This window comes from Magallana gigas, chromosome 8 (genome assembly GCF_963853765.1).
Source record: "Magallana gigas chromosome 8, xbMagGiga1.1, whole genome shotgun sequence".
Classification (NCBI taxonomy): domain Eukaryota; kingdom Metazoa; phylum Mollusca; class Bivalvia; order Ostreida; family Ostreidae; genus Magallana; species Magallana gigas.
The window spans coordinates 21670431-21697408 of record NC_088860.1 but is presented as its reverse complement, the minus strand read 5'-3'; the positions used below and the strand labels follow the sequence as shown (position 1 = coordinate 21697408).

General features: G+C 32.6%; 4 protein-coding genes across 5 annotated transcripts; 2 read left to right on the top strand and 2 right to left on the bottom strand.

Annotated features, from left to right (window-relative positions):
- The first annotated feature begins 372 nt into the window (after nt 1-372).
- Nucleotides 373-6072, top strand: LOC105343074 (alpha-centractin). Its single transcript, XM_011450245.3, has 11 exons — nt 373-503; nt 2023-2087; nt 2504-2579; nt 2682-2807; nt 3529-3653; nt 4056-4272; nt 4605-4697; nt 5067-5241; nt 5381-5442; nt 5558-5598; nt 5926-6072. The coding sequence occupies exons 1-11, from the start codon at nt 453-455 to the stop codon at nt 6026-6028; spliced, it is 1134 nt and encodes a 377-aa protein (XP_011448547.1). The 5' UTR covers nt 373-452; the 3' UTR covers nt 6029-6072.
- Nucleotides 6073-7946: 1874 nt separating this feature from the next.
- On the bottom strand, nt 7947-10733 carry LOC105343075 (TM2 domain-containing protein CG11103). The gene is made up of 4 exons (XM_011450246.4): nt 10511-10733; nt 9291-9378; nt 8665-8780; nt 7947-8301 (listed from the first exon to the last, which is right to left on the bottom strand). Exons 1-4 carry the CDS (start codon nt 10648-10650, stop codon nt 8088-8090), a joined length of 558 nt encoding a protein of 185 aa, XP_011448548.2. The 5' UTR covers nt 10651-10733; the 3' UTR covers nt 7947-8087.
- Nucleotides 10734-10820: 87 nt separating this feature from the next.
- Nucleotides 10821-17474, top strand: LOC105343073 (syntaxin-18). Its single transcript, XM_011450244.4, has 11 exons — nt 10821-11028; nt 11145-11212; nt 11624-11733; nt 12218-12295; nt 12566-12632; nt 13127-13233; nt 14935-15026; nt 15678-15736; nt 15825-15894; nt 16670-16750; nt 17239-17474. Exons 1-11 carry the CDS (start codon nt 10873-10875, stop codon nt 17332-17334), a joined length of 984 nt encoding a protein of 327 aa, XP_011448546.3. The 5' UTR covers nt 10821-10872; the 3' UTR covers nt 17335-17474.
- A 269-nt stretch (nt 17475-17743) lies between these two features.
- Nucleotides 17744-20093, bottom strand: LOC105343072 (fucose mutarotase). 2 transcript variants are annotated; one of them, XM_011450241.4, is made up of 6 exons: nt 19935-20093; nt 19658-19726; nt 19229-19299; nt 18820-18921; nt 18638-18711; nt 17744-17979 (listed from the first exon to the last, which is right to left on the bottom strand). In XM_011450241.4, exons 1-6 carry the CDS (start codon nt 20014-20016, stop codon nt 17928-17930), a joined length of 450 nt encoding a protein of 149 aa, XP_011448543.3. In that variant the 5' UTR covers nt 20017-20093; the 3' UTR covers nt 17744-17927. The 2 variants fall into 2 exon arrangements, with proteins under 2 accessions (XP_011448543.3, XP_011448545.3); XM_011450243.4 differs by lacking the exon at nt 19658-19726 and having other exon boundaries at nt 19935-20080.
- Between the last annotated feature and the right edge of the window lie 6885 nt (nt 20094-26978).

Below are 26978 nucleotides of genomic sequence, written 5' to 3'. Positions count from 1 at the left end.
AAAACGATGCTACATGCCCTGAAGTTTAACATTTTTATCACGTTATTATCATTTTATGATACGTTTATAGAACTTAATGTTATTATGTCTTTTTATCCTGCAATTTAACAACTTTATTTGATATCACCAGTTTTTCAACATAACTTCATCTTGAAGATACAGTATTCAATATTGAATTTTGCAGTTGGATTTTTATGGGTTGTGGAAAAAGGGCAGGTGCCCCCCCCCCCCCCCCCCTCCCCGGTGGGGGGCTGGATCGTCGCATAGATCTATATGCATATTGCATTAGATATCCACAAATTTATTTCGTTTTTTCATATTTTGATATGAAACTACATGGTGGGGAATGGCAACTATTCCGGACTCATTAATTATTACCAGCTTGGGTCTAACTTGTATGCACTTCCGATCAATAAATGAATGTGTCTGCAAGTTGGAGAAGTAAATTTTAGATGGAGTCTTACGCAGATGTGATAGCTAACCAGCCGGTTGTGATAGACAATGTAAGCAAACGGTACACTGCATTTCACATGTAAGCTTAGCTTCACCGTCCTCCTTTCAAAAGTCCGGCAAATGTCAACAATGACTCATTCTGGTCTGACCGAGTTTTCTCTGTATGCTGAAATCTGAAGTATTTCTCTCGGTTTTCATTGTAAATGACAACATTGGTCTTTATGACACTGTGATTGAATGTGTTCAAACTGTAAGTTTTGTAATAATTATACGTTTAGGCAGACCTTGACTGACTGCAACATAAAAAAGATTCCCTCCCTTTTGGCTTTGTGCACTACATATGTGTTACTTTATTTCCTTACAACATTGTGACAGCATTTTGTAACCATCTACAGGATAATAACTAAATTGGTAAAAACAACCCAAATTTTAGATGTGTTTAAATCAAAGCCCTTTATTGTCTGAATATCGGAAATCAAATAGATTATAGAGTGGGTGTGGCAGATGGTTAGAAAGATTAATCTTACTGTGACCAGACTACACTCAGGACACAGTGAAAATTCATTCAATATTGCATATACTTGCAATGTAGCAGTTGTGAAGTGGATCTGCTTTGCATCGATTTTAGGTCTGTTAAAAATAATCTACAGAGGAAACTAAATATTTTTATAAATTTATGCAAAAATTTTTGAACATGCATACATAGTTAAGTCCACAAAATATCCATTTAAGGGTCATAGCAAGGCATCTTGTTAATATACACCTTTGATTTTGTCGGAAATCGCGCACAGGGAAAGTCTCGGATTTTATCATTAACATGGCGACCGTAAACAGCTTAGAAGCAAGTATAGGGGACAAATTCTATCCTAATTCTTAAACCGGCTCCGTAGGACATCTGTCATTTTAACAATAGAACATTATATCTAGCTGATGGTCAGCTCTGGAACAGGGAAATGGTTCTCATAGAGAATGACAATTTGAAAATGGAACATGAATAAAGTTCCAATGAGAGAGTTGTAATAGCTATGAGAAGTCAGGACTGTAATAATTTTTAAGCTGTGGTTTTTAACTGAGTAAGTATCCTCTCAAGCTGTTTTGAACTTAGCATCAAGTCTCACTATTTAGTATTAGCCAAAAAAATACCGTTTTTTCTTTCAAGAACAATAGATCTAATTCATCTCTTCAGTGTGTACAGTAGTGATTTTAGACAGTTTTATACAAGTTGGAGTTATTAATGATAAATCAAAATCAGCTAATATTTAGTATGAACCATTTCAAGATTTGTATATAGCATCTTTTGAGAGAAAACAACCCCAGTATTTAACATTTGAAAAGAACTAAACAGTTGAAAGGAGTTTGACCAAACATAAAGGTCACAATTATAACTCTTGCCTATTTGTAACTTTTTTATGAAGTTCCTGTGTGTCATTTCTTGCTCAGTTTGGTTTTCATGTTACATACATTTGTACATGTAGTTGTTAAAGTGATACCCTTCTGATGACTCACAGAGGTAGGAATTAACAAAGTCAACTTAATGTGAATAAAAAGAAATTTTTCTTACTTTTTAAGGGTTCTGGAGTTATCAAGGCAGGTTTTGCAGGTGACCAAGTACCTAAATACCACTTTCCAAACTTGTAAGTATCAATAGATAAGCAATTTTTTGTTCCTTTTCATTTAAGATTTCTCAGAGAAACAATTCATTAAAGGAAATTGAATGATGATTAAGTGTTTACTGTAATTGTAAGATTGAAAGGTACATGTATGATAACGAATAATCAACACAGTATTTTCAGAGACATTTAAAGTGCAGCACAGACACAGCAAACATTCTTTATAATTAATATCAAAGTTAGTTTCATTCCCTATGCCGGTTGTAGTTATAAAATGTAATAAAGAATTATGGAATAAATAAAATTATGCTGTTAGTAAATAAAAAATTGTTCAACCATGTTTCATCTCTATATGTATTTTACTGTACACAAACATATGTAAAATGTTGAATACATGTACAATTACAAGCTCTGTACATTTGTTAATGCTTTGTGTTTAGTGTTGGAAGGCCCAAACATGTGAGGGTTATGGCAGGGGCGCTGGAAGGAGATGTCTTCCTTGGTCCAGAGGCAGAGGTGATTTATTAACAAATCATTGAGGATTGGTGTATATAACTATTTTGATATGCACTTCTAGAATTCTTAAAATGGTGAACTTTATGTATGTATTTTCAATAGGAGCATAGAGGGCTTCTAACTATAAGATATCCAATGGAGCATGGAATTGTAAAGGACTGGAATGATATGGAGAGAATCTGGCAGTACATTTATTCCAAAGACCAACTACAAACCTTTTCAGAAGAGGTATTGTTGAATCATATATGTTTTTTTGGTTCAACATTTAACATCTGAGAAAGTAATTTTCATGGTGTTAAATATTTAGCAAAACTATGCCAAAGGCTCAGCTATTTGTATAAAAAAAAAATTGACTAAATTCTTAACTTTTTACATTTTCATCTCACCTTCTTCCCCAGAATATTAGCCAATTTCAAAGTAAACATATCTTGGTTCAAAATATTTCTGATGGAAGACCTTCAAAGTGTATTCAGGTGAACTGCATGGGAAGATAATTAGGAAAATAAGGAAATAGGGTGGGATGTTTTAAAAATCTTTTCTAAAACCAGATAGCCAGTAATTTAAAAAAAAAAGGCTTTTAGTTAAGCTTCCTTGCAAGGGCTTAATAAAGTAGATTTAAATTTTAGTCCCCTGGAGTCAGGAACTGGTTGATTTTTCCTTCTTCTGATGAACTTGGCGGTTTAACTCATAGAATGAATGAGCAAATGGGGCAATCACTTGTGAAATAATTCAAAATCAACCTAAAATTTTTGAAAAGGCTATAATGTCTTCAAAATCCCTTTAGAATGTTGAATCACTCTAAAAATTGAAGTGATGGAAAACCCTTTTCATGTAACTCTGGTTATTGTTGTTTGAATCTTTATGAATGGTGATTTGTACAAGTACATGTATGTATTCCTCTCCTTTTGGTTTGTTGATATGATGCCTATATTTTAAGTCTGTTTTTTAGCATCCTGTGCTGCTAACAGAAGCTCCACTGAATCCAAGAAGAAACCGAGAAAAAGCAGCCGAAATCTTTTTCGAGACTTTTAATGTACCAGCATTATATATGTCAATGCAAGCTGTGCTTAGTTTGTAAGTACTTTGTGCTCCAAATGTAAAAATATGAACTGTATTAGGGTTATCATTGAGAGTCTTAAATGTTTTCTGATGTCTAGCATATATTTTTTGAGTTTATGGCAGTCATTAATTTATGGTAATACCACTTATTACACAGCGTTTGCTTAACCAATAAAGGTACACTTTTCACTCTGTCTGAAACAAAGACTGAAACCAGATTTATAGACTGAATATATTTGATAAACATGTGTCTTACTTATAAATTATATGCAGATTGCTCATTACAGTATCTCCTTTTGTGTATTACATGTACGTGTAAGTGGAAAATACCAGAATGTGGAAATTTTTCACTATAATGTCTTGTACTGTAAGATTACTTTTAAAGATTTCACTTTCCAAGTGTACTTTTGGTTGTAGATATGCCACAGGGAAAACCACAGGTGTGGTACTTGATTCGGGGGATGGTGTGACGCATGCTGTACCAATATACGAGGGCTTTGCCATGCCCCATAGCATAATGAGATCGGACGTAGCAGGACGAGATGTCACTCGATACCTACGACTTCTTCTAAGGAAGGAGGGGTACAACTTCCATACTTCTGCTGAACTGGAAATCGTAAGGACCATCAAAGAGGTAAGAATCAGCAGCAGATTGTGTCAGAAACTTGAATCTTTGCTTGAATGATGTTGTATATTTTGCAGCTCTCCCGAAAAAACAAACATATATCTCTGTTATATTTTTTGTTTGATTTTTAGAAATGCAGTAAAGCACACTTATAACAAAGTTTCAGGGACAGGCAATTATTTTGATTCATTATTGGTGTAATTCTTTACATCTGATGAGTCTATAATAATTAAAATAAAAATTTCTTTGGGAGAGTGATTTCAATGTGAACTTTTTCCCTTAAGCTATGTTTTACTGTAATTTTGATCTCTGATTGTAATGCTAAATGTATTTGATTGCAGAGAGCCTGTTATTTATCTGATAACCCCTTGAAAGAGGAGACAGTGGAGGGAGAAAAATCACAGTACACTCTGCCTGACGGTAGTGTTATAGAGGTAAAGTTTAATACATGATTCTGGAAAGAGAAGTGTCACTGGTAATGCATGTATTAATTAATGATCAAAATCTAAAGATTCATTCCACTGACATGCAGGATTTCTATCTGAAGAAAGCCAAGTGAAGCTCTACGGAAAAAAAATGTTGAAATAGCAGTTCTATACAAAATGCATTTTAAAGTATCAACAAGTTATGTAATGACAAGAACGTTCCCTTGAAGTTATGCTCAGATCAAATGATGCCTAGAGAAAAGTTGGATGTACTGTAACAAAATGAAGGCAATCAATAGCAGTGATATTTATTATCTTTGAAAGTTGTGAATAATTGGTCGTTACCTAACTAACATCAGTATATTTTGCTCCCCCTAGATTGGTCCAGCAAAGTTCCGAGCACCAGAAGTTCTATTTCGTCCAGATTTAATTGGAGAAGAGTATGAAGGTATACATGAAGTGCTCGCCTACTCCATCAGAAAGTCGGACATGGATCTACGCCGTATGCTCTTCTCCAATGTGGTCCTTTCTGGAGGATCAACACTTTTCAAAAGTAAGTCACTTGAGTGTTTAAGAGATTGTCAGAGTTCTGTCCAGGTTAAATGGAATTGTATCATTTAATTTAATAGTTAATATATGAAAATTTAGTACATGTGAATATGATTCCATGTATCTGAGATTTTCAATTTTAGGATTTGGTGATAGACTGTTAAGTGAACTGAAGAAATTAGCACCCAAAGATATCAAAATAAGGGTAAGGACCAAAATTTAGATGTGAAATTCATGTACTGAATGTACATAGAAGAAGTCTTTATGCAGCTTTACTGGTATATTTTTTTTATCTTTCTTAATTTTTGGCTTTCTTACAGATATCTGCACCACAAGAAAGATTATACTCAACTTGGATAGGGTAAGTTTGGAAACTTTTATTTTATCATTTTTTTTCGTCTAAAATTTCATACTGCAACATTTCATGAAATGACATTGGCAATGGTTAAAGTTGCATGATAATTTGCAAAATACCAGTTAAATTGTTCATATACATTTATATACATGCATTGGGATAAACAAACCAGATGATTTCAGAAGGAAAAAAACTTTATTATTCTTTCACTGTTTTAATCTTTTTAGGAGGGCCTTTTCATTCTATTTTCAATCTATAGTATATTTAACTGTAATTAAACTTGTATTATCCAACATGAGCATCAACTTGAATAAATGTTAATTTTCTTTGCAGTGGATCAATTTTAGCTTCTCTTGACACGTTTAAAAAGATGTGGGTTTCAAAGCGAGAATACAATGAGGAAGGGTTGAAAGCCATTCACAGGAAAACATTCTAATACAGCATACGACTAGAGACTGAATTATTTATGATCAACTTACATCGAACAAGTGCTTTTTTTTTTTTTACCTTTTTTAAGTGGTATATGCATTGGTGTATACAATTAATTTGCAGCAGTTGTATTGTAATGTTTTACAGTTGAAGAGCCCTATTTATTTGTTAGTGCTGGTATGATGTATTCTTGCCCTTATACACTAAACTTAAGGTGCATTCCAATTTACTAGCATCATTCTGTTGGCCAGCCGGTCTTCCATGGTTCACGTAAATAAAATTATGTTCACACACACACACACTCTCTCTCTGTGCAAGAATGCTTTGGGTAGTCATGTATGTCTTTTTTTTGACATTGTGCGACGTTTTTGTTACAAGGGTTGTCTTTAAATTACAAACAAATGACATTTTTATTTTGCTTGAAATCGTCATAGAATTATCAGTAGTAATTTAATACTGGTATTCATTTTAAAACAAGAACTGTAGCTGTAGCTATATAAGAATATCTTGTCAAAGGGAAGCTCAGCTTTCTATTCTCTCTTTTTACCAGTAAATTCCATTATTTGTTAATAATTCAATTACAAGGTACAACATTGTGTAGGAGATATGGGGCTTTCTAATGTAATGAAATTCACACACCTGGGTGCTTTGTGTGTTCAGTTTTTAATTGCCTTTGTATTTTGTGCTTGCACACTTCATACATGTATGCTATTTCACATGGCCTCAACTACTACCAATTTAATGACACCATGTTTTGGGGGAAAATAGGTTTTTTCAAGTACTGGTTTTGTCTCTATAGAAATAAGCTAATGATGAAATTAGGTATAAAGGAAGTTCTTTGTTGGAATATGAATCTTTAAATTATTAAATATTGTTCAGACTTCTCACAGTGTAATCATTCACAATATCATTTCATAGAGAAGCAGGCCAGTACTTGTTCCTTATATTGAACCTTTGGGAGACTGGGATGACATTAAGTCCAATAGAGGTCACATGGTTGTTTTGGTGACTCTCCACACACAAAAAAGTGCAATAACTATTATACAGGATATGTCCATTGTGGATTACATAGTCAGGCTTTTTATGAGAATTTGATATTTTGTATGGATAAATCATGGGTGAATTGTAAAAATGCTTACACAAGTATTAAACAAACAAGAAAACACATTTAACAACTGGTATTTGTATTTAGTTAACATTCAACAATCTATTTTAAATTATATACAAGACCAAAACAATTGTGAATTTTGAAAGAAAAATAGAGATGTAGATTTTTTTTATTTTAATGCATATTTTTCATATCTTGTAGATTGGTACAAATTTGGTATTAAAAATCATAGAAATAATAAATGTACATGTATATAAGACAACCAAATGAATAAATCTTGTTTCAAATCGTTGTGTGTTGAACTTAACATAATATAACTTAAGAATGAAGTGTGATATAGCAATTCCAATAATTACTGAATTCAGTGTAAAGGAATGGATTTTTTTTTCAAAATCAGAAAACAGAACGGTACAGTAAAACATAGTTACAACAAACATACATTGTACAATGAATCATGCTTAGAGCGAAGTTAGTTTTATTCCCCTTAGTCTTGAAACATCTTAAACTAAACAGTTATAATGAAATACGCTTATAATAAATCAAAACTGGTCATCCCTGGCAATCCACTATAAGCATGTTTCACTGTATTATAAATAAATTTTTAAAGTACATTTGGATCAAACTTTATCAAATATAATTTGATACAGATTAAAATAATCATTAGTTATGTGTGAAAATTGTATCAGTATATACATGTACATTGTAGTAGTAGAACAATTTGATTTACATTTACAAACCCCCTTCAGCCTTTAGCTGATGGTGGGGCCAACATGATCATTTTCATTTTGTGGTCACTTCCACCTCCTTTTTTCCACTTATCACAAACAATTGTATCACAATGACCATCTGAATAATTGTTATTTTAACCAAAAAAAGTAGGAAAAAAAATTAAAGCACACTTCCAACATATTTAAAGAGAACAGACGTGTTACAAAATTAGTTTTTTGAGATCTCTGCTTCAGTAATATGGCACCCAATTGCTGCCATCATCTGGTGTCAACATCCCATTCACTAGGAGAACAATGTCCACAATCCACCAAATTCCCACCCCACCCAGGGTCAGTAGTTTCCCCACGGCAGTGCCTGTGTGTCCCAGACAGAAACGGTCCATCCCAAGGAATCCCAGTAACACTGAGTAGATGAGGGTAGTCACAAAATAGTGGCCATTGTATCTAAAGGACAAACCAATCAATGTATTAATAATTTAATACATGAATCTGTATAGCTTCAAAGATTCAAATTTCTTTTGGTAACCAGTTTTTCATATTACCTGTATGATAAATATTTAGAAAGATGATTCTTTTTTGTAATACTTTTTACATGATCAATCACACTTGCAGAAGACATGATTTTTTTTTTTTGAGAGTTGAAAAGGGGAATAACTCAATTGTAATCTTAATAAACATAAAATTGAAGCATTAAGTAATTCCCCTTTTATAACAGCAGTGCAAGCAGATTTATTATTAATTAACGGTGCAAAAAAGCTCAGACTGTACACATTAATACTTGCCTAATCTAAAATCTTCATAACTTACTTGATGCAAGGAAACCCGTCCTTTATGAAGGTCTTGTTCCCATAACACTCCACTCCTTGAAGCACTGAACACACTGCTCCAGTGAATTCTATCTCCTCATGTTTCTGTCCTCCGTACTACACAATTTCAATAAAATGTCTAATTTTAAAAAAGCTTATAGTTTAAATATAAAGCCATTAATCTCAAACCGTTCAAATATGAAAATATAACTTTAATTAAATACATAATCAGTTAATACTGTAAACCTAAAAAAATTAATTCATAGACAACTTCTGTCTGTTAATACTGTACACCAACTTGTGTTCGCAATGACTTTATAACATAATTTACAGGAAATAAACTGGTTTACAAGGACTTATTTTTGTGATCAAGATATATGTTATCTGGACAACAATATTTACTTTTAACCAGTGTTTATTTCTGTACAAAACAAAATAAAATGGGTCCCTGAAACTTATTGTTACAGATCAGTTCTCAACTGGCCATACTGCACATATAATACTTGGATGCCTGTAATTTGCCCATATTAGTAAAAACAAGAAAAAAATCTTTCCATTTATAATACATTACACGTAACATTTTGAAATAATTATAATCTCAAAGATAATGTGTGTTAACAAAATTACCTTCAAACATCCATGGCCAAGTTCTTTCTTTCTAGTCTCATTACCATTTAAATTTAAAGGCTCTGAACAGTTCAGAAACTCCAAAGGTCTGAAAAATAAAAATTTAAAACAGTTGCTAAACTGATTAATTATTGGAATCTTCGTAAAAGAACAGGAAGATAATCTCGACAAAGATTCAGCTCAGCTTGATATTTGGACTGATGCTACATCTCTAGGTCACCATCTTTTGAATATTTATAACTAGAGTCTTAAAACCTTTTCTCCTGAATGAGAATTTAATTATTCTCATTTCCCCTCAATATTAAGAATATGTATGACATGTGTATACATGATATGAGTTTGCTTTACACCATACAGTACAGATCAGACCCAACCTAACAGAAAGTAAACCCCAACTAAACCCTGGGTTTACTCTGGGTATACTTGAGTGAACCCAGAATAAACCCAGAGTGGACACAGAGAGTAAACCTGTTCAGAACTATACCCCTGAAAGCAGACGCAAACTGTGTACTTAGAATATACAAGGGGCAGGAATTACAGGCAGTAGGATGGTAAGATAAAAGATGTGTCTACTTCACATTTCAGTGTGTACAGTTGACCTAAAAAGCAATTTCCAAGTAAACCCCAAGTGGACCCAAATTTTCAAAAAGTAAACCCAGAGTACACCCAAAAAGTAAACCTGAGGTTTAGTTGGGGTTTCCTCTGGTGTTAGGTTGGGTCTGATCGGTACTGTATCAGTTTGCCTTTCTAGATATTGTGTCTTGAAAATTTAAGTAAAGTTTCTACACTACATGTATTAAACACTTGAACAAATATACCATAATTGATGATTTTTAAAACACAAACTGGCATAGACCAATTCTTGCCATGTACCATTTCTTGTCTGTGCATTAATTGTTAGATCACTATATCAACACATAAATAAATGTATGAAAAAATAATGCGAAGAACACTGGTCCCAGGTTAATAAATAAATGATTTTCATAACAATCTAATTCTACAGAATGTTGATATTTACCCAATTTTGATGACCCCAATACATGTATCAGATGAAAAGTGAGAGCTTCTCTTGTATATAGGTGTCAGTCCAAAGAACAAGCCGAGCAAAATCACGTGAGAGAGAGAGAGAGAGAGAGAGAGAGAGAGAGAGAGAGAGAGAGAGAGAGAGAGAGAGAGAACTGAATAAGATATACACAATGTGTAACACATTTTAAACTTACAAAAATTTACAATGCACCAATGGTCCATGGGGAACGTATTCTGTCCTGCATGTTTCACTGTAGCATTCGTGTGAACTACAATATGTAAATACTGCGAAACAAACTAAAATATTCAGTAAAATATTTCTAAAAGGTGCCATTCCGACACACAATTCATTATTTTGTTAGCTGCATCTTCCGTAACAAATCAATCAGTGTCATTTACAGTTTGAAAAGGATGCCCAACTGAACTATCGCCTCAAACGTTTGAGAAACCACGTCAAGTTTTACTCGGAACTCTACTTTCATTTTATCTTACTTCGGAATGCTTCTAAATTTTACATTTGAATTGTGTACACGTTGGAAAGAAAACAGTCACCAGAATGGCAGATGTCACAAACGTCTTCAAAGCAACAGTCAAAGCGTTACGAACCAGAAAGAAAGCAACGGGAGATGTTACCAAAAATTCTCAAACGTTTACTAACATTTTACCCTCATCAAAACTTAAAGGAGATTTTGAGAAGAAAAGCAAAGAAGTCGTATGTACATTGTACTGTGATTATGAACAGAATTTCTTTTAAGTTCTTGAGCGATCTATGGGTATTTAATTCATCCTAAAAACCTGGTATAAAACTGTTTCACGTTTTGTATTTAGGTACAGAGTATCTCAAAGCTGAAGGACTTCTTGATGGAACATAGGAAGGCATACGTTAGCACTGGCAGGTATGTTCACGATTAAAGTTGATAGAACAGGGTAAAGGTTAACTTGTTACCAAAGACTGCTTAGGGACAAGGCAGAAGTGGACAGTTTTATTGATAATGGCCTGAACTTACAAATACCATCTATGAACTATATGCATAAATTATACTCACAAATATCAGCAATGCACATTATGCACCCTCCTGAAACTCCTAGAATGATGGGATGGATAAGTGTAAATCACTATATATAATTGATAAAGCTGCCGACTTCTGTGAGCAAAAACAAATTTTGCCCCCCCCCCCCAAAAAAAAAAAGGAAAATTATACTCATTGCCCTTTTATTTTAATAGTGTATGTAATGTTTATGTTTTATATGCTGCAAAGCAAGTGGTATTGATCGATACATAGTGCATTATTCTTTTTACTTGGTAGTCACCTTAGTGCAGAAACCTCAACAATGACAGACTCAGAACGTGATCAAATCGATGAGGAGGCAGAAAAAGTTATTCATATGTGTCAAACATCAGTGGCCCTGATTAAAAGTAGGTCACTCAGACAGATGTCATATTTGCCCTTGATATAGAAATCCTTGAATATAATGGAAATTGTTTGGTCTTAAATGATTGTCTTATATGACTTGTGGTGCTTATCACTATTATATATGACTTATGAAATATGCATATGCAGTTGTTTTATTCTATATTTTTGGTCTATGGCTAGCTCCCAGAACTAGCAATTGAAAAAAAAATAGCAACATAGCAAAAGAATACCGGTATTAAAAATTTGTTTTTAGACATTTTATACAGATAACTATTACAACTTTTTCAGAGTATAAAGTTGCAAATTTTTATCTAGATTTTGTGTGTGTGTGGGGGGGGGGGATAAGAAAAATGTTAATAAATTCTAAAATCAAAAAATAAAGCTAAAACAATAGTCAATAATATTTTTATTTAGTGTTTTTACCCTTTTAAAAACTAAAATTGAAACTTAGACTAACATTTTTTAATTTTTTTTTTTATTTTATAGATTTAAATGGAAGTCAATACTCTCAGGTTAAGGAGCATAGGACAGCAGTCATAAGACTTATAGAGGATTATCTCAAAGGTAAGCTCAGGTGAATCAGTGATGAGGTAGACTCTTTGTCCTTGACTGTGTTATTTCATTTACTGTAATTCTCTATCTAAAATATACTGAAGTATTATTTTTTACATTCATTGCATTAATTTCTTAATCTGATCAAGAGAAATCATCGTTTTCTCAATGAGCAGTAATCAAAAGAACCTCTGACAAAATTTCAGGGACCAGCATTGTTCATAGATTAGGGATGACTTGTCCTGTTGCATGTTCTAAGCTGATGTTGTTTTTCCTTTCCAGGGGTTTGTAAAGTATACAGTGAACAGAGGGCAGTGAGAGTGAAGAGAGTGGTGGACAGGAAGAGACTGTACGTACTGATGGTTTACTATCATATTGATAAGCTTTAAGGAGGCTGGATGTTCAACAAATTAACCATCAGATCTTCCTAAAACTTTAAGATATGAATTGTTTAGCTATTAAACTAGAATATAGTAAAGATAAAATCAATATATTAATATATTTTACTATTGAATTAGGGTAAATGTATTTTCCTATATTTGTATATGGAGCCCTTCTTTTGGAGGAGATCAATACAGTCTAAAAATGGCCACAACCATCGAGCCCTCCTAATATCTCTTCTTTTTCTATCAAAGCTCACAAGATTTATCTATTTGAATCAATCTGTGATAAGTCAATTTGAACAATACATATAATCAGTAACATATCAAATTCAAAATCCAGATCATGGAAGCTTCTTGATCACTTTTAAAATATAAGATTCAAAGGAAATTTAAACTTTAATGTATAAGGATTTTAACAACAATTAGACTCACCGAAATGTTCTGGTACTTATGTTTGTAGATCAAAGCTTGAACCTGACAAGTTGTTCAAGCAGAGAAGAGCCAATAAGCAGTCACCTTCCTCAGAAAATACCAACCAGTCCAGTCGACAAGACCAGTCAACCTCAGGTACCCATACTGTACTTGTACCTCAAAGCATTTGGCCGATGAATTCATTGAATGAGTTTATTAATATCAAAACATTATCCAACTCACACCTATATTGTGTGGAAGTTAAATGAAATGCTACACATTACTTATACAAATACACCTTTGCACTACATGTACGTCCTACATGTTTATTTTCTGCATTATTCATCACTGAATCATGAACAAAGAAACATGAAATCAAATTACTGAATAAAAATAATCGAATAAATGTATTAATATTATTATAAAGAACTATGTATGATAAGAGTTAAATTTGGCCCCCATAATTCGCCATTTTTTTAAGTGTTTCTGGTACAGTAAAATGTTATGTTATATTTTAGAGGAGTTAATGTAAAATATATTTTTCACCTATTTATTTGATTTATTTGCACTCACTGGAAGTATATGACGTCAGAAGTGATGCTATTTCTATAATTCAATCAAAATCAGTCAAAAATTGACATTTTTCTTATCTTTTTATGAATGGAAAAAAAAGAATGGACCGAATGCTTGAACAAGGAAATTTTTTTTGTCACTTATTAGCCTTGGCTAAATAAATCTCTGATTAAAATATTTTGTTTGTTCAAGCATGCACTCTGTTTTCTGAAAGAATATCTGCTTGCAAACAAGCTGTTTTATGCTAAAAATACAAAAATGGCGGGAAAAGGTTGTCTTTACGATGTCATATTTCTAAATTGTTGGCAGTTGAATCAAAATGTACATTATGTAAAAACATCACATATATATATCTGTACAAAGAAAACAAAGAATTACAGTAAATTGATGATGATCATTTTAGGGGGCCATTTTAGGCCCATATCATATATTGTTCTTTAACGTGTATAAGGTGAGGCGAATATAAATAATGTGCATGAAGCATGGTAAGAAAGTTTCTATGCGAGAATTGACACCACCTATCAAATCTCTCTATTTTCTTTCTTTCAAATGAATTTTATCAAATTTACATGACAAATTGTATAATTTCATGTAAAGGTACGCAACAATATTCTCCACAACAGCTTTAACAATTATTTTATGTTTAAACCAAAGGTTACGACTACCCTTGGCCAGGTGTAGATTTTGGGCTTAACTTATGTCGGGCACAAAATTACACCTTTTAGTGAAATGGACCTCTGTCTAAAAATTTTACTTATAAGTACACAAGGTGTAAGGTTACCGGTTTGCAGGGCATATGCCTTTTAGTGAAGCTGGCTCCATATCTTGTAATGAAATAATTATTAAAAGCTAAAATTTAACACAAAGATTGCTTGTGAATATGTCTTTACCTTGAGCTTTGGTCTTTTGTGCAAGTTCAAGGTCACTGTCTGAAAAATGGGGCATCCATTAGTTTTCAATGGAGAAATTATTAGCAATTACTGTTAAACTTTGATATTTTGAACACAGTTACCTGGAATACAATGGATTTGTCGAAGTGACTCGTAAGTCCCAAACATTAATTTTAAAGTTCATGTATTTTCCCCTCAATAACTCAAATACTTTGCTATCTAGAAATTTTTAAACACTACCATCTAGTTCTGGATAACGAAGTTTGGCTGTATTATGTTTTCTTAGCGGGTTATTATTTATGAGCTTGCTAACAGTACCTCTAGCTGATTTTACTGTTGCAAGTTAATTACAATTTTTATTCTAACCTTTAAGAATTTTCTTCAATCTTTGTAGAAGGTGACAGGTCCCCAACAAAATCAAAGAAAGCGACGTCAGAAGAAAAAATGGAAGAAGAAGAGGAAATCTCAACAGAGGAGGCACAAATGGTAACTGTTGTGTTTATATGATAGAATGTTTATCATGATCGAGCACTTGATGTAACATGTTCTCAAAAAATTGTATGAGCCCCATCTTCCAGTTTATTGGTTTAATAGTTGTCCTTCCTATTTTAAAATATAAGACATACGAAACACTTCGAATTTTAATTCTCTTGAAAATATACAATGTATAAACATATTTTAGGAAGGAAATTTATTAAGTTCCTAGAAAAATGTCAAGTGACAATGATGAGCACAATTTTTAATTCTGAACTTAATTGTCATTAGAAAATTCAATTCTAAGGAATGAATTTGATATGTAACTTAAAATAAACAAATAAAAACCGTAGTCATGTAATATTATGATACAGCGAAATATTGAACCCGGTATATGACATTACGTTCTATAAACTGCTTGTTCATATTGGTATAAATTTGTTGGCTATCAAATTTATTTCTTACTTTGATTTTTAGGTTTTTAATCAAGTAAATTATGATTTTTAAATTGCATTATATTTCTTTAATTTTTCATTCCATGATGTTTCCTTTATTCTTTAGCTGGTAAAGTTGTTTATATATTTAGTGTGCAGCATTAACTTCTTTACTTTGAACTTGTTCTGAATACAAATAGAATAAAAAAAATAAATAATCATATTTCAGTTTGAAAGAGAAAATGCTGCACTGTTTGAGGAGATGAGCAGTGTCTCTGAAGAAGTGGGGTGAGTGAATATTACATTTTATGCATATTCATGTGATTGACTAAATTATCTTGTCACAAAATGTAATTTCTTATTTGTTTTGTTTCAGACAAATCGAGGGTAAAGTAATGGAAATTGCCAAGCTTCAGGAAACTTTCACAGAGAAAGTGTTAGAACAGGTTAGCTCTCTTTGTCTGCTGTATTTCATTTCCACCAAAAATGAGGAAGTGTACATGTACATTTTGTATCAATGAAGCCCTCTGTGTAAATTAATGGGGTTACTGGTAATAAGGAATGGAATAAGTAAAAGTAATACACTGAAGGTTTTGAGGCCTTAATTTAAAACATGCCAGTCTCTCTTGTTGTTGATAAGTTAGAACTTTTAGTAAATTCAGTCAATTAATGTTTTAATTTTTTTTTTACATATACATGTACCAGTTTTTATATGGTATACACATGAAACACCAAAATAAATTATTAAAGACCAGTAAATGTTATTTTGTTGATACTAGGATTATAATTGTTTTACATTAAAACACGGTTATAAAGAAGTGCCAGAGATGGACAGTTTTGCTTCATTATAAGCGTAATTCGTTATATCCATCTACAGTTTACAACATGTAAATGTAGTCACAGGGAATGAAAATCACTTCGCTGTAAGCATCAAATCTTTATAAGAGTGTTTGTTATAACTGTGTTTTACTGTATTTAGAACAATGTACATATATATATGCAATACATGAAACCTAAAAATGAATACATGCGCGGATCTAGAGGGGGGGTCGGGGGGGTCCCGACCCCCCCTGGAAAATGAAAATTTATTAAATTCACATAGTAAAATTATCGCGAAAATATGCCTCGGACCCCCCCTGGCAAACACAATTATCCTTCGGACCCCCCCTGGAAAAAATTTCTGGATCCGCGCATGGAATACATGTGGGGGTTTTTTTGTAGGAGAAAGATATTGACAGAATTGAACAAGTTGTTGTTGGCTCGACAGAAAACATTAAAGAAGGCAATGAAGAAATTAGACAGGTATGATAAATCATAATGCCGATAAACTAGGTACTGATAAACATATAATTTTTTTTTATCAAGAGATTTTAGTGCACATTTTGTTGTACATGTACCAATGGGGTGAAAAATAAAGAGACTATCTTCATTGTATAAACATAAGTACTACAAAATGAGAGATAAATTGACCATATACCAGTATTTTTAAAAATTATGATGACATGTGAGGGCCATTGAGGTACAAGTAAGTGATGGAAGCAATTCTAGAACCCTGTAAAAGTACTTCCTCATACTCTGTGTGTATAACTTCCTTGTACAATTGACATAGGAGCTATAAAAAATGCATAGTAGTACTGTATAACAACATTGTATTACATTTTCTACAGTATTGTAAATAGAATTATGTCTTGACAGATCATACATTGTTATTGAGGAAATTTTCCTTTAACAAACATTAAATAACTATTACAGAACTTTAACTGACATACATTGTACTGCTTTTATTTCAGGCGATGAAGAACAGTGCTGGTTTCCGCGTGTACATTTTATTTTTTCTCCTTCTCCTTACGCTGTCCTTGCTCTTCCTGGACTGGTACAACGGCTAACAAAGGGAGGCAATTCAGACTCAACACTTATAAGGGAGACAATCAAATCCCTTTAGTTTTAATATCAGACAGAGGGCTCAACAACAGTCTAATGGTGAATGATGCGGGAAATGTGCAATTATTGATGGAGATATTTTTAGTAGATTATCTTTGCACTGCTTCATCAGCTTAGTGTACCTTGTTCATGTTGAGCACATTGCTAGCTATAAGTTGATCCTTGTTGAGTTAAGTTTGCAATGGATATTTTTTATGCTAGTAGCTGACATGCTATAAATTTGAGTTTTTTCCTTCCCTTTTTCATGCAGTGTTATTCACTGCAAAGCTAATGAAATCTTACATGAAAGAATTACAAGGAAATATATGATGTTCATAAATGGCGGATTGATTGAATAAAACAGATGTCGGGAAATATTGTTTAAAACATTTAATATTTAAATATATGTATACATGTATAAAGATGATTTTAAATGAATTATAAATGTTGAATGTTGAATAAATTATTGATGTGAAAATTTCAAGTCTCTTCAATGATTGATATAATGTTATCTTCTGGTAAATAAAGATGTGCTGTTTGATGCCGAATGTCATTCTTCTTAGAGAGCCAGCCCCTTCTTCAAAATAATGTTCCCGTACTTGGCCATCTCTCTGTGAAAAAGAAATATTAGTGGTAAATGTTATAATGTTCAGCAAAGTAGAATATATACCCGTTATGTGTACTTATGTCAAAATTTTATATGGCATAAGTGATCAACTAGACAATAATAACTTTTTTTTTGATATGCTGTAAATAAGATATCATTATACTTTATCAGGTATTTGATATTAATCTCGGAATTTGTACATGAGATCACTCCTAGTCACATATGAATTTTTTCTTTTGAAACAAGATCCTGTGTCAGATAATTTAGACTTTATTCTGTTTCAGATATTTAAGACATTATTCTGTGTCAGATACTTTGATTAGGTTATTACTGGGACTAATTCCGTGATTCTGTACATAATCCATAAGTATGAACAAGGCATCATACAGAGTGTACCTGTATATCTAAAAGGAAATCAACAACTTATCTGTCCTTGATTAGATATTTTAAATGTGTGTCAAATGTCAGATATTTTATACAAGACCATATTCTTTATCAGATACCGTAATCATTATCTATAATAAAAAAAAAATTATCTGTTAAATTTTTAGATACATTTTGGACCAAACAAAAATCGTTATGTTTTTGGTCAAAACTTTGGCAAAGATGATTATGTGTTAAATAATTGAGAGAAGATATCAATAATATCAAGAATACATTACCCTGTGTGGACTATTGCATAAGCTGTCTTGGCTCTGTCATAAAATGCAAATCTTTCCACAAATTCAATCTCCACCTACAACAGGAACACAACACTGAATGCTTGACCAAAACAAACTTTGGAATACCAAGGTTCAAATACTAGGAATTTCTTCTTATTTTTGATGGTGCCCCTTTGACCTACATTTGGTCCCTCCCTTTGCTTCACGATTTCCTTGTATTTGTCCCATACAGGAATCTGTATGTTGCTGTCTTTGTCACTTTGGACTGGGTCCATTAAAGCTACCTGTTAGAATAATTATTAATAAATGATAAAATTTAGTGATAACTGTGATTGAACTCATGCCCTAGCTATGCCATTAATTATATTGAGGATTGGTGAATACAAAACCAATAGAATTTTTATACTTTTGAATTTACTTGTCTTTAATACCATGGATTGTAGATATTATGGTATCTGGATTCTTAAGTTAATCCTTTATTCTTTAAGTTTATTCTTCAATATCTTGAATCCTTGGAAAATTGATTTTTTTTTGGTATCATGGAGTTCAAGATAACAAGGTTTCACTGTAGATGTAATTTGATTAACTTACTGGGCATTTAACATAAGTGTCAAGAGGAAGTAAGTGAAGGATTCCATCAAGGAGTGTTGGTATATCAACTCCTGTACATGAAATAAAAGATTTATGGGTCAGAGTATATACATATAATGGTTTCAAATAAATATATATCAGTTATAATTTAAAATCACATATTTATGTTATTAGGTTTCATTCTTGTGATATATTGGTTATTTTCTAAAGACAACTGTTCTAACAGTATGTTTTCAAAGTATGTAAATAAAAACCATGTGAAATTAACAATGATAAAGAAACAGTATTTTTTATAAGGTAAATCTTTGTCATATAGTAATATTTAAATGCTAAAAAAAATGTTATTTTCATCCATATGAAATTTTTTTTTTTTAAATCCCTTCTTCATCAATGTTATCTATTAATTCGTTGGTTTGTTGTTTCCCTTACCATCTGCCCTTAATTCCAATGGCCCATTTTTGCACAAGGCTGATGTTGGAAAATGGGCATCTGCTAGTACTGAAAAAAAATTACATGTGATGATCATGTACTATTTTTGCTACATCTATGCCTGATTTTGTAGGCATTAGCCTATTATGAATGTTAATGAGAGGTTTGCCACGTTTACATTACACTAGCTGTTTACGAAAACAGAGTAAATTCGAGTAAAATGGAATAAATTCTGTTAAAATTTTGTCATTGTAAATAAACTTTTAAACTTAAATACCAATTTCATCTCCATGTCCCATAGATGCCAGTGCATGCAGGAGGCTTGGTGACAGGCACTTGGGGATATTTTTAAGGGGCATTTTGTCTCAACCAAAATAATTTGTAAACAAAACTAGAGTTACCGCCCTTTGACCATCACCCGCCCACTTCTAAAATCAAAAATACAGAATTCATTTGCGCCTTTTGATGTCATTATATAGTATAGTTTATTAGCTCAAAACCACATGGTTTATAGGCATTGTATAAATACATGTAAATACATCATCAATGTGAACATTTTTTTCAGTACACAGACACATCTGCCATAATGAGATATTACCACAAATGTACAATGTAATAATTACATTAAAAAAAAATAGAAAAGGAAAATGTAAATATATGTATTTTAAAATACTTAAATTATCACATTAGGACGATAATATACATATTAATTAAAGGAAATTATTTCTATATTGTAGACTTAATGTTTAAATAATATTTTCAATCGTCTACCATCGTTTGCAATATGCAAGCCGAAAAAATCATAATTAGAACTGGTAATTAACATATCGCATCATTGACTGAAAAAAAATATAATGTGCGTTAGTTCATTTCAAAAACAAATTTTAACATACATGTAAGAAAATCTATAATTTTTCATAGTCAGTCCTGTAACTTTGAAACAATTGTCTATAACGGTTTAGGTTATTTAACTTCAGTTATAAAAATTGGCACACTTCTGAGTATATACATATGTATATATACATAGAAATTGTGAACATATAGACATATTGTAGAGCTACTCCATTCAGGTCACAAGTCATACTGTGGTTTTATTAATATTCGTAGACATAAATTTTTGTGGATTTCCTGAAAATCACAGTTTTAAAGTTAAGTCGTAACTAAATTGCTGGGTCAATTATACATGCTACCAATACAATGTTACACTATAAATCGTTTCGCAATACACTAATTTAGTCATGCTTATCAAATCTCATATCTTTTGATATCTCGGGCGATCAAGGTTAAAACTTATTTGAAACTGCAAGCCAATATCACTGGGTTTATCTGTAAGCACTTCATTAGTCACCGGTCACCAATGTAAACGACCAAACAATTTTCCTGGATGAGAAGACCCTAGTGTACTCTATGGGAACAATCCAACAACAACAACGATTTTGATATTCATGCAGAAACGAACGTTTGGCATCATAACTATAGACTTTGATAATGTTAGAGGATTTATACTACACGTGCAGAATTGATATGAACATGCAGTTCTCATATGTAGACTTTACTGGCAAGTCTTTTGCTGTAGTAATATTAATTTATTATAGATTTACCAAAGAGAAGGATTTACAGTATTAAATAATTAATCGGATATCTGGTTTTATTCTTGCTTGGCTATCGATCGGATTTTTTTTTTAGATTAAGCGGAATGAATTTATTTAACCTGTATGAAATATGCAGTGACATCAAATATTTGTTGTGAAAAGTTAGTGATTTCGATATATTTGACTATAGTTTGATGATGCAGAACTTGGTTGGTTTCCCGTTTTCATTTTCTTGCTTTCGTCACGAGAGTCGATGGGGTTTTTTCCTTCCAAAAAACTAGTTCTTTCTCATAGACACCTGACTTTATATATTTTCCTTAAAATAAAAAACATATTCCCTTAGTAGTAAGTATTAGGAGATGTATTTTTTATCATGAGCAATATATATAAGGTCAAGTGCCTGTGTACTATCAAAAACGAACTACAGTGGAATGGGGGTGCTAAGGAGATGACCAAAGGAACCATCCACCCTCTTCACCAGTAAATATAGTTGAATTACAGGTCTGCTAATCTACTATTGTCAAAGATAAACTCTAACAGTCTGCAATGAAAATAAATGCAACAGTCTTATCTACGAACAGAAGTATAGATATTTTATCTCTCGAAATGAGATTTCAAGAAGTATTCAAAACAGGGTAATAAGATTATAGAAGTGCATTCGGCTTGGGAAAATTTTGACTTTAATGGATTTTTTTCTCATGATCTAAAAATCAGCATTATTATCTATAATATATAAAGTATTAATTCACTAGGCTTTACCAACGACAATAGCATATTAATTTTCTGAGATGATTTTGGATTTCGTTAAATCGTCAATCAATATGAATGTGCCGAGAAGAGAAACAATGGGCAAGTTATGTAATGATACAACATTTGATTATGTAATTCACTGAATTCTTCCTTGTATGTTGACAAGAAAACGCATTATACTCTTATTCAACCATATTTAATTGAATAAAATATACACACCATAAATATTTGTAATTGTTATACTTTCATGTTAAATACTGAAATCTGATTGGTTAAGACGCAGTTAATAATATTTACTATTACCCTCAGCGTTAGCAACGCACTTGGCAACGGGTAACATTAAAAAATGTTACATGCGCGAAAATTATGCGCGTACGGTTCGCTGTAGAATTCACGTTATTCCTATATAAAAGCAGTAAAATTTTCTTAAAATTTTTAAAAAAGACATTCAGTATAACAAAATAAATAGTGCCTGTTTGGGAGGATAACAGTTGAAATTGACACCCCTCAAAAACCATTGTCAACCTCCGCTTCGCGTCGGTTGACAATGGTTTTCTCGGGGTGTCAATTTCAACTGTTACCCTCCTAAACAGGCACTATTTATATAATGTCGAACCACCAAAGCGATATCTGAGTTTTTGTATATCGTCTGCTCCTACTATAAGAGAACAAACTATGTACATGTTTAAATACGAATTTATATATACATTTTAAACACACGTAGTAGATTTTTTTTTCAGTCCAACCAGTTGTTGGATATGTAAATATAAAGATTTATATATGTGTGTATTGATGTCGCTGTAAAATTATACCCATTTTATTTCATTGCACAATCCGACATGGCTGGCATTTTACCCCATATGAAGAATTATAAATGCAGGTCCAGGACAGACTGTTTTCACTATATATATATAATTCATCCTATTCTACACTAGTTAACATACAAAACATTCTGTAATTCACGTACTGGCCTGTTTGTGATAAACAGATGTACTGTAACAAGGTCACATTTCCATCGGATCGGTAGTACATGTACATGTTTATCACATAAACCATCTTTGGGTCGGATGGGGGACAGGAAATTGTAAAAATGAAAAGGCGCCCTCCCCTTTATCAGCTAATAAAAAGTTTGAGTACCACCCCCCCCCCCCCTCTTGTTATGGGTTTCTTAAGACTGTGAAGATGGAACATGGATACTCTGTGTCAAAATGTCTTTGGAAGTCCATTGACTTAGACAAAATTGAACCAATAAGTATAATGCCTTGATACAGTTCATCTGTACGTGGACTCTCAATATACAGGTGTTCAAACAGGGCTTAGTTATGCATAGAAGGATCAGGAAAAACAGACAAGGAAGAAATAACTTGATATACATGTTAGTGTATGTTTCTTTTGATTTCGAAATGAAATTACAAATCTATTATAGATAGATAAGATGACCGACATGTTAACTCAGTATTATTTGATGCCGAATCTCAAAACATGTAAGGCACGTAGCATCGTTTTTGAAAGTGGGGGGGGGGGGGCAGACTCATCCAAAAAATCTTGACAAGCTACAAAAAAAAAAATTGAAAAAAAAAATTAAAAAAGAGGAAAATTTAAAGTTTCCAAAAATCTTCAAAATCCTAATCCGGGGGGGGGGGGGGGGGCTGGCGTAGTATATAACTTCAATTTCACTCCTCATTTCCTTATTTTCATATCAATTTTTTTTTACATACTCACAAAAATAATTCCATTTTTTATATGTGAATTTGTTGCTGCGAGAAAAAGTAGGGGTGGGGGGGGGGTGGGGGGCAGGCCCCCCTGATGCTACGTGCCTGAATTTTTTACAGTATTTAGGACGCGAAGACCTGCCTTCTTCCATCTTATGAGTTCCTGTCTAGAAAGTGTATGGAATTTGTGTTTTTGCAGTTTGCTTTTTGTAAGTTGTCCAAAAGTGGTCTCATAAAATAATGATTCGAACGGTATTTTGAGAGAGAGAGAGAGAGAGAGAGAGAGAGAGAGAGAGAGACTCAAATTATTCAATTGAATTTGTAAACGACAAAATATGTATTTAAATCCCTTATTTCAATAGGACCTAGCAAGCATTAAATCTTTAGTGAAAGACTTAACATTAAGGATTTTCTCCTTCGTTGATAATACATATGTATATATTTACTTCAGACTTAGCAACGAGGTTTGTGTGCTATACTTGCAGAGCTCATGTCTTGACTGGTTTTAATTCACTGCTGTCATATACGGCAGATCGATAACAAAAGTCGATCACTCCTAGTCACCGATAATCCAAAAGAATTACTTTGTCAAATACTGTGTGTGGAGTTTAAACTGCAGGTGAAATTCTCCATACTGGAATCTATATGTATTGATTTAACTGGGCATTTAAAAATTTCAAAATGAACGAGCCGGTCTAAATCTCAAGCATTGATCTGAGAATGGCGGGGCATGTCTTGCAATAACTTGTATAAAAAATAAAGTTTTTGTTTCCATCTTTCTATCCATCTTAATGTTTATCTTTCTCTCCAATTGCTACAATATGGTATACTCTGTTTGTTTACCGTTGACATGCTTGGGTGGTGGAACTATCTGTACATGCGACCCCAGATGCAAAGATCCGACTTAGATTTCAAAATTTAAACAAGTTTAAATCAATGAATTCCATTTATTTAGGAGATAAGGAGGATAGCGGAAAATTGGGGATCTTTATCGGGTGTACACGACAACTCTTGTCTCAAGAGTTGAAACTTTAAAAGTTAAAGGGGTTTGACTTCTTCATCGATCTTATATTTACTTTATACATACAGACCCCGTCTGTTGGTAGCAACCCTTGCACGCAAGTACACACACAAACTCACATAGTGACATTCACGGTCCAAGGCAAAACGTGAAACTTTCAGTTTAAATTTGCTGTAATTTCCATTTTTAGATTTTGAATGTACACGTGTATGTCTGCGCATGTGGGTTAATTGAAATGACCCATGAGTTCGCTAAATACATATCCATGTTGTGCCGTCAAATTTTGGGACAAATATACATATTTTTCATGTAGATAGGGTGGGGGGGGGGGTACATCAGCAGATTAATTAAATCGTATATTAAAGATAGTAGAAATAATGTGTATAGTAATTTGTAAGCAAGCAGCAAATAATGGTTGTATTTATAGGCTATTTATCGGTCCGTATATCGATTTAGATAGTGTTAATTGTTTTTGGTCAATAGTTTAGTACATAAGAGAGAGAGAGAGAGAGAGAGAGAGAGAGAGAGAGAGAGAGAGAGAGAGAGAGAGAGAGAGATTTACAAACTTTTATATATTAGGTGTCGTATTTGAAAACCATGCGTTTCTTATCACTGTGCATGCAGTCAAGTCAATAGCATTTCAAACTTCTTTCAAAAACTTACGTCAGAAAGATTTTAACTTTTATGGTAGATAAAAGCCAGTTTGTTCAGAGTTATTGATCGAAGAGCTGAGTTATAGTCCAATTCACAAATGGAAAGTTCTAAAGGCTTTCTGTTGTGTTGGACATTTAATATATATGAAAATGCATTTTTTAAAACCCGCTCTAAAGAACAAAAGGTCTTTCAACAACCATGTAATGAAAACCACAGATAACTACGAATGTTTTCAATGGGTTTTCAGACCATGGTTTAGAGAAATCTTATATGACAAGTCTTTTCTAATTTAAACTATACACTACAATTCTATAGAGGACTTATTCAGACAAATCAACAGTATGGATTAATGTCCAACTATATATTTACGAGGATGGGACATGCTCATGTGTAATTTTCATGTGTTAAGGTGTTGAAGATTGCTAAGTCAAAACTCAAATTCAAATAAATTTCACACTCTTCTTATTTCCTCAGGGGTTAACACGAATGGATTATGGGACTCGATTTTCTTAACTTAACAATTCACTTTATTTGCATATCAAACATTATAACTGTTCCCCAAGTCTATAAAATTTAAATACCTGGGATTTTTCGCGAAATAAATTGTAGTTTGTTTGGCTCTCCCTTGGCAGAAAATTGGGCGGAATTTAAATTACACACGTATAGCGGGAGATGGGATAGGACTTGTACACAGCACATGTGTAATCTTTGATATATTTAAAGTAATCAGTTTAAATTATTTAATAGAGAAAAATTTGGATCGAGTTAGGACTACGCAGAGATTTAGTTGCTCTAAATCGGGGTTTTAATCAGCTGGGTATTCAGGATTCCGCTTGATAATCCTCTGATTAAGACCGTGTCATTTCATGTGTTAATGATGTTGAATGCCGGGGTAGTGTCGTACAAAAAATGTTCTGTGACCCCAGAAAAATTAAGATCATATTCTGTCCGACAGATATTCTATATAGTACAAAACAGCCCATGTTTAATATAAAGATATAAAGGAAAGATCCATCATGTATCAAATGATCGGTAGTCCTCTAATAAATTTGACATCCCAGTCATTGGTATAGATATATACCCGCATACAGTACTTTGATTTCTTTGTCAAGTTACATTTTTTCAGTTCTACTCCAATAATGGATTTGGCAAAAAAAGACACATCCACTTTTCAATATATCTTTTTAATTTAATTATTAATGTACCCCTTTTGTCAGATTAATTTGATTTTAAAAATTGTGTATATACTGATGGGTACACTTCGGTCTTGACTATAACATGAAGAATAAAATGTCTAAATTCCGAAGAATTCAGACATTTTACATACGTAATTATTCATTTTTCCAATAATCAGTCGTGATCTAAATTGATTTAACGCGACTGCTGTAGTCTGAAAAATTATCGATTAATAAGGATTAAGATATATTCAGTCAATTTGATAATTTATGAAATTTACTCAATTAGAATATACATGGAAACTATTTGAAACAGCTTCCCATCTGTTCAAATCAAACGATCGACAGATGATCTGTCGTTTACATGGATCAAAAGTTACCAAAGACTGCAACACGCACCTTGTATCGAGCCCTTTA

Coding starts and splice junctions, on each gene's coding strand:
- LOC105343075 (XM_011450246.4), bottom strand. CDS start 10,650: ATGGCACCTTTTAGAAATATTTTACTGAATATTTTAGTTTGTTTCGCA. Junction 9,379..10,510: donor TTGGTGCATTGTAAATTTTT/GTAAGTTTAAAA, acceptor TTTATTTTTCAG/ACCTTTGGAGTTTCTGAACT. Junction 8,781..9,290: donor TTGGCCATGGATGTTTGAAG/GTAATTTTGTTA, acceptor GAAATTGTGTAG/TACGGAGGACAGAAACATGA.
- LOC105343072 (XM_011450241.4), bottom strand. CDS start 20,016: ATGCCCCTTAAAAATATCCCCAAGTGCCTGTCACCAAGCCTCCTGCAT. Junction 18,922..19,228: donor ACACTTATGTTAAATGCCCA/GTAAGTTAATCA, acceptor TTATTCTAACAG/GTAGCTTTAATGGACCCAGT. Junction 18,712..18,819: donor AGCAAAGGGAGGGACCAAAT/GTAGGTCAAAGG, acceptor TTCCTGTTGTAG/GTGGAGATTGAATTTGTGGA.
- LOC105343074 (XM_011450245.3), top strand. CDS start 453: ATGGAGTCTTACGCAGATGTGATAGCTAACCAGCCGGTTGTGATAGAC. Junction 4,273..4,604: donor TCGTAAGGACCATCAAAGAG/GTAAGAATCAGC, acceptor ATTTGATTGCAG/AGAGCCTGTTATTTATCTGA. Junction 5,599..5,925: donor TTATACTCAACTTGGATAGG/GTAAGTTTGGAA, acceptor TTTTCTTTGCAG/TGGATCAATTTTAGCTTCTC.
- LOC105343073 (XM_011450244.4), top strand. CDS start 10,873: ATGGCAGATGTCACAAACGTCTTCAAAGCAACAGTCAAAGCGTTACGA. Junction 11,734..12,217: donor ATCAGTGGCCCTGATTAAAA/GTAGGTCACTCA, acceptor TTTATTTTATAG/ATTTAAATGGAAGTCAATAC. Junction 12,633..13,126: donor GTGGTGGACAGGAAGAGACT/GTACGTACTGAT, acceptor TTATGTTTGTAG/ATCAAAGCTTGAACCTGACA.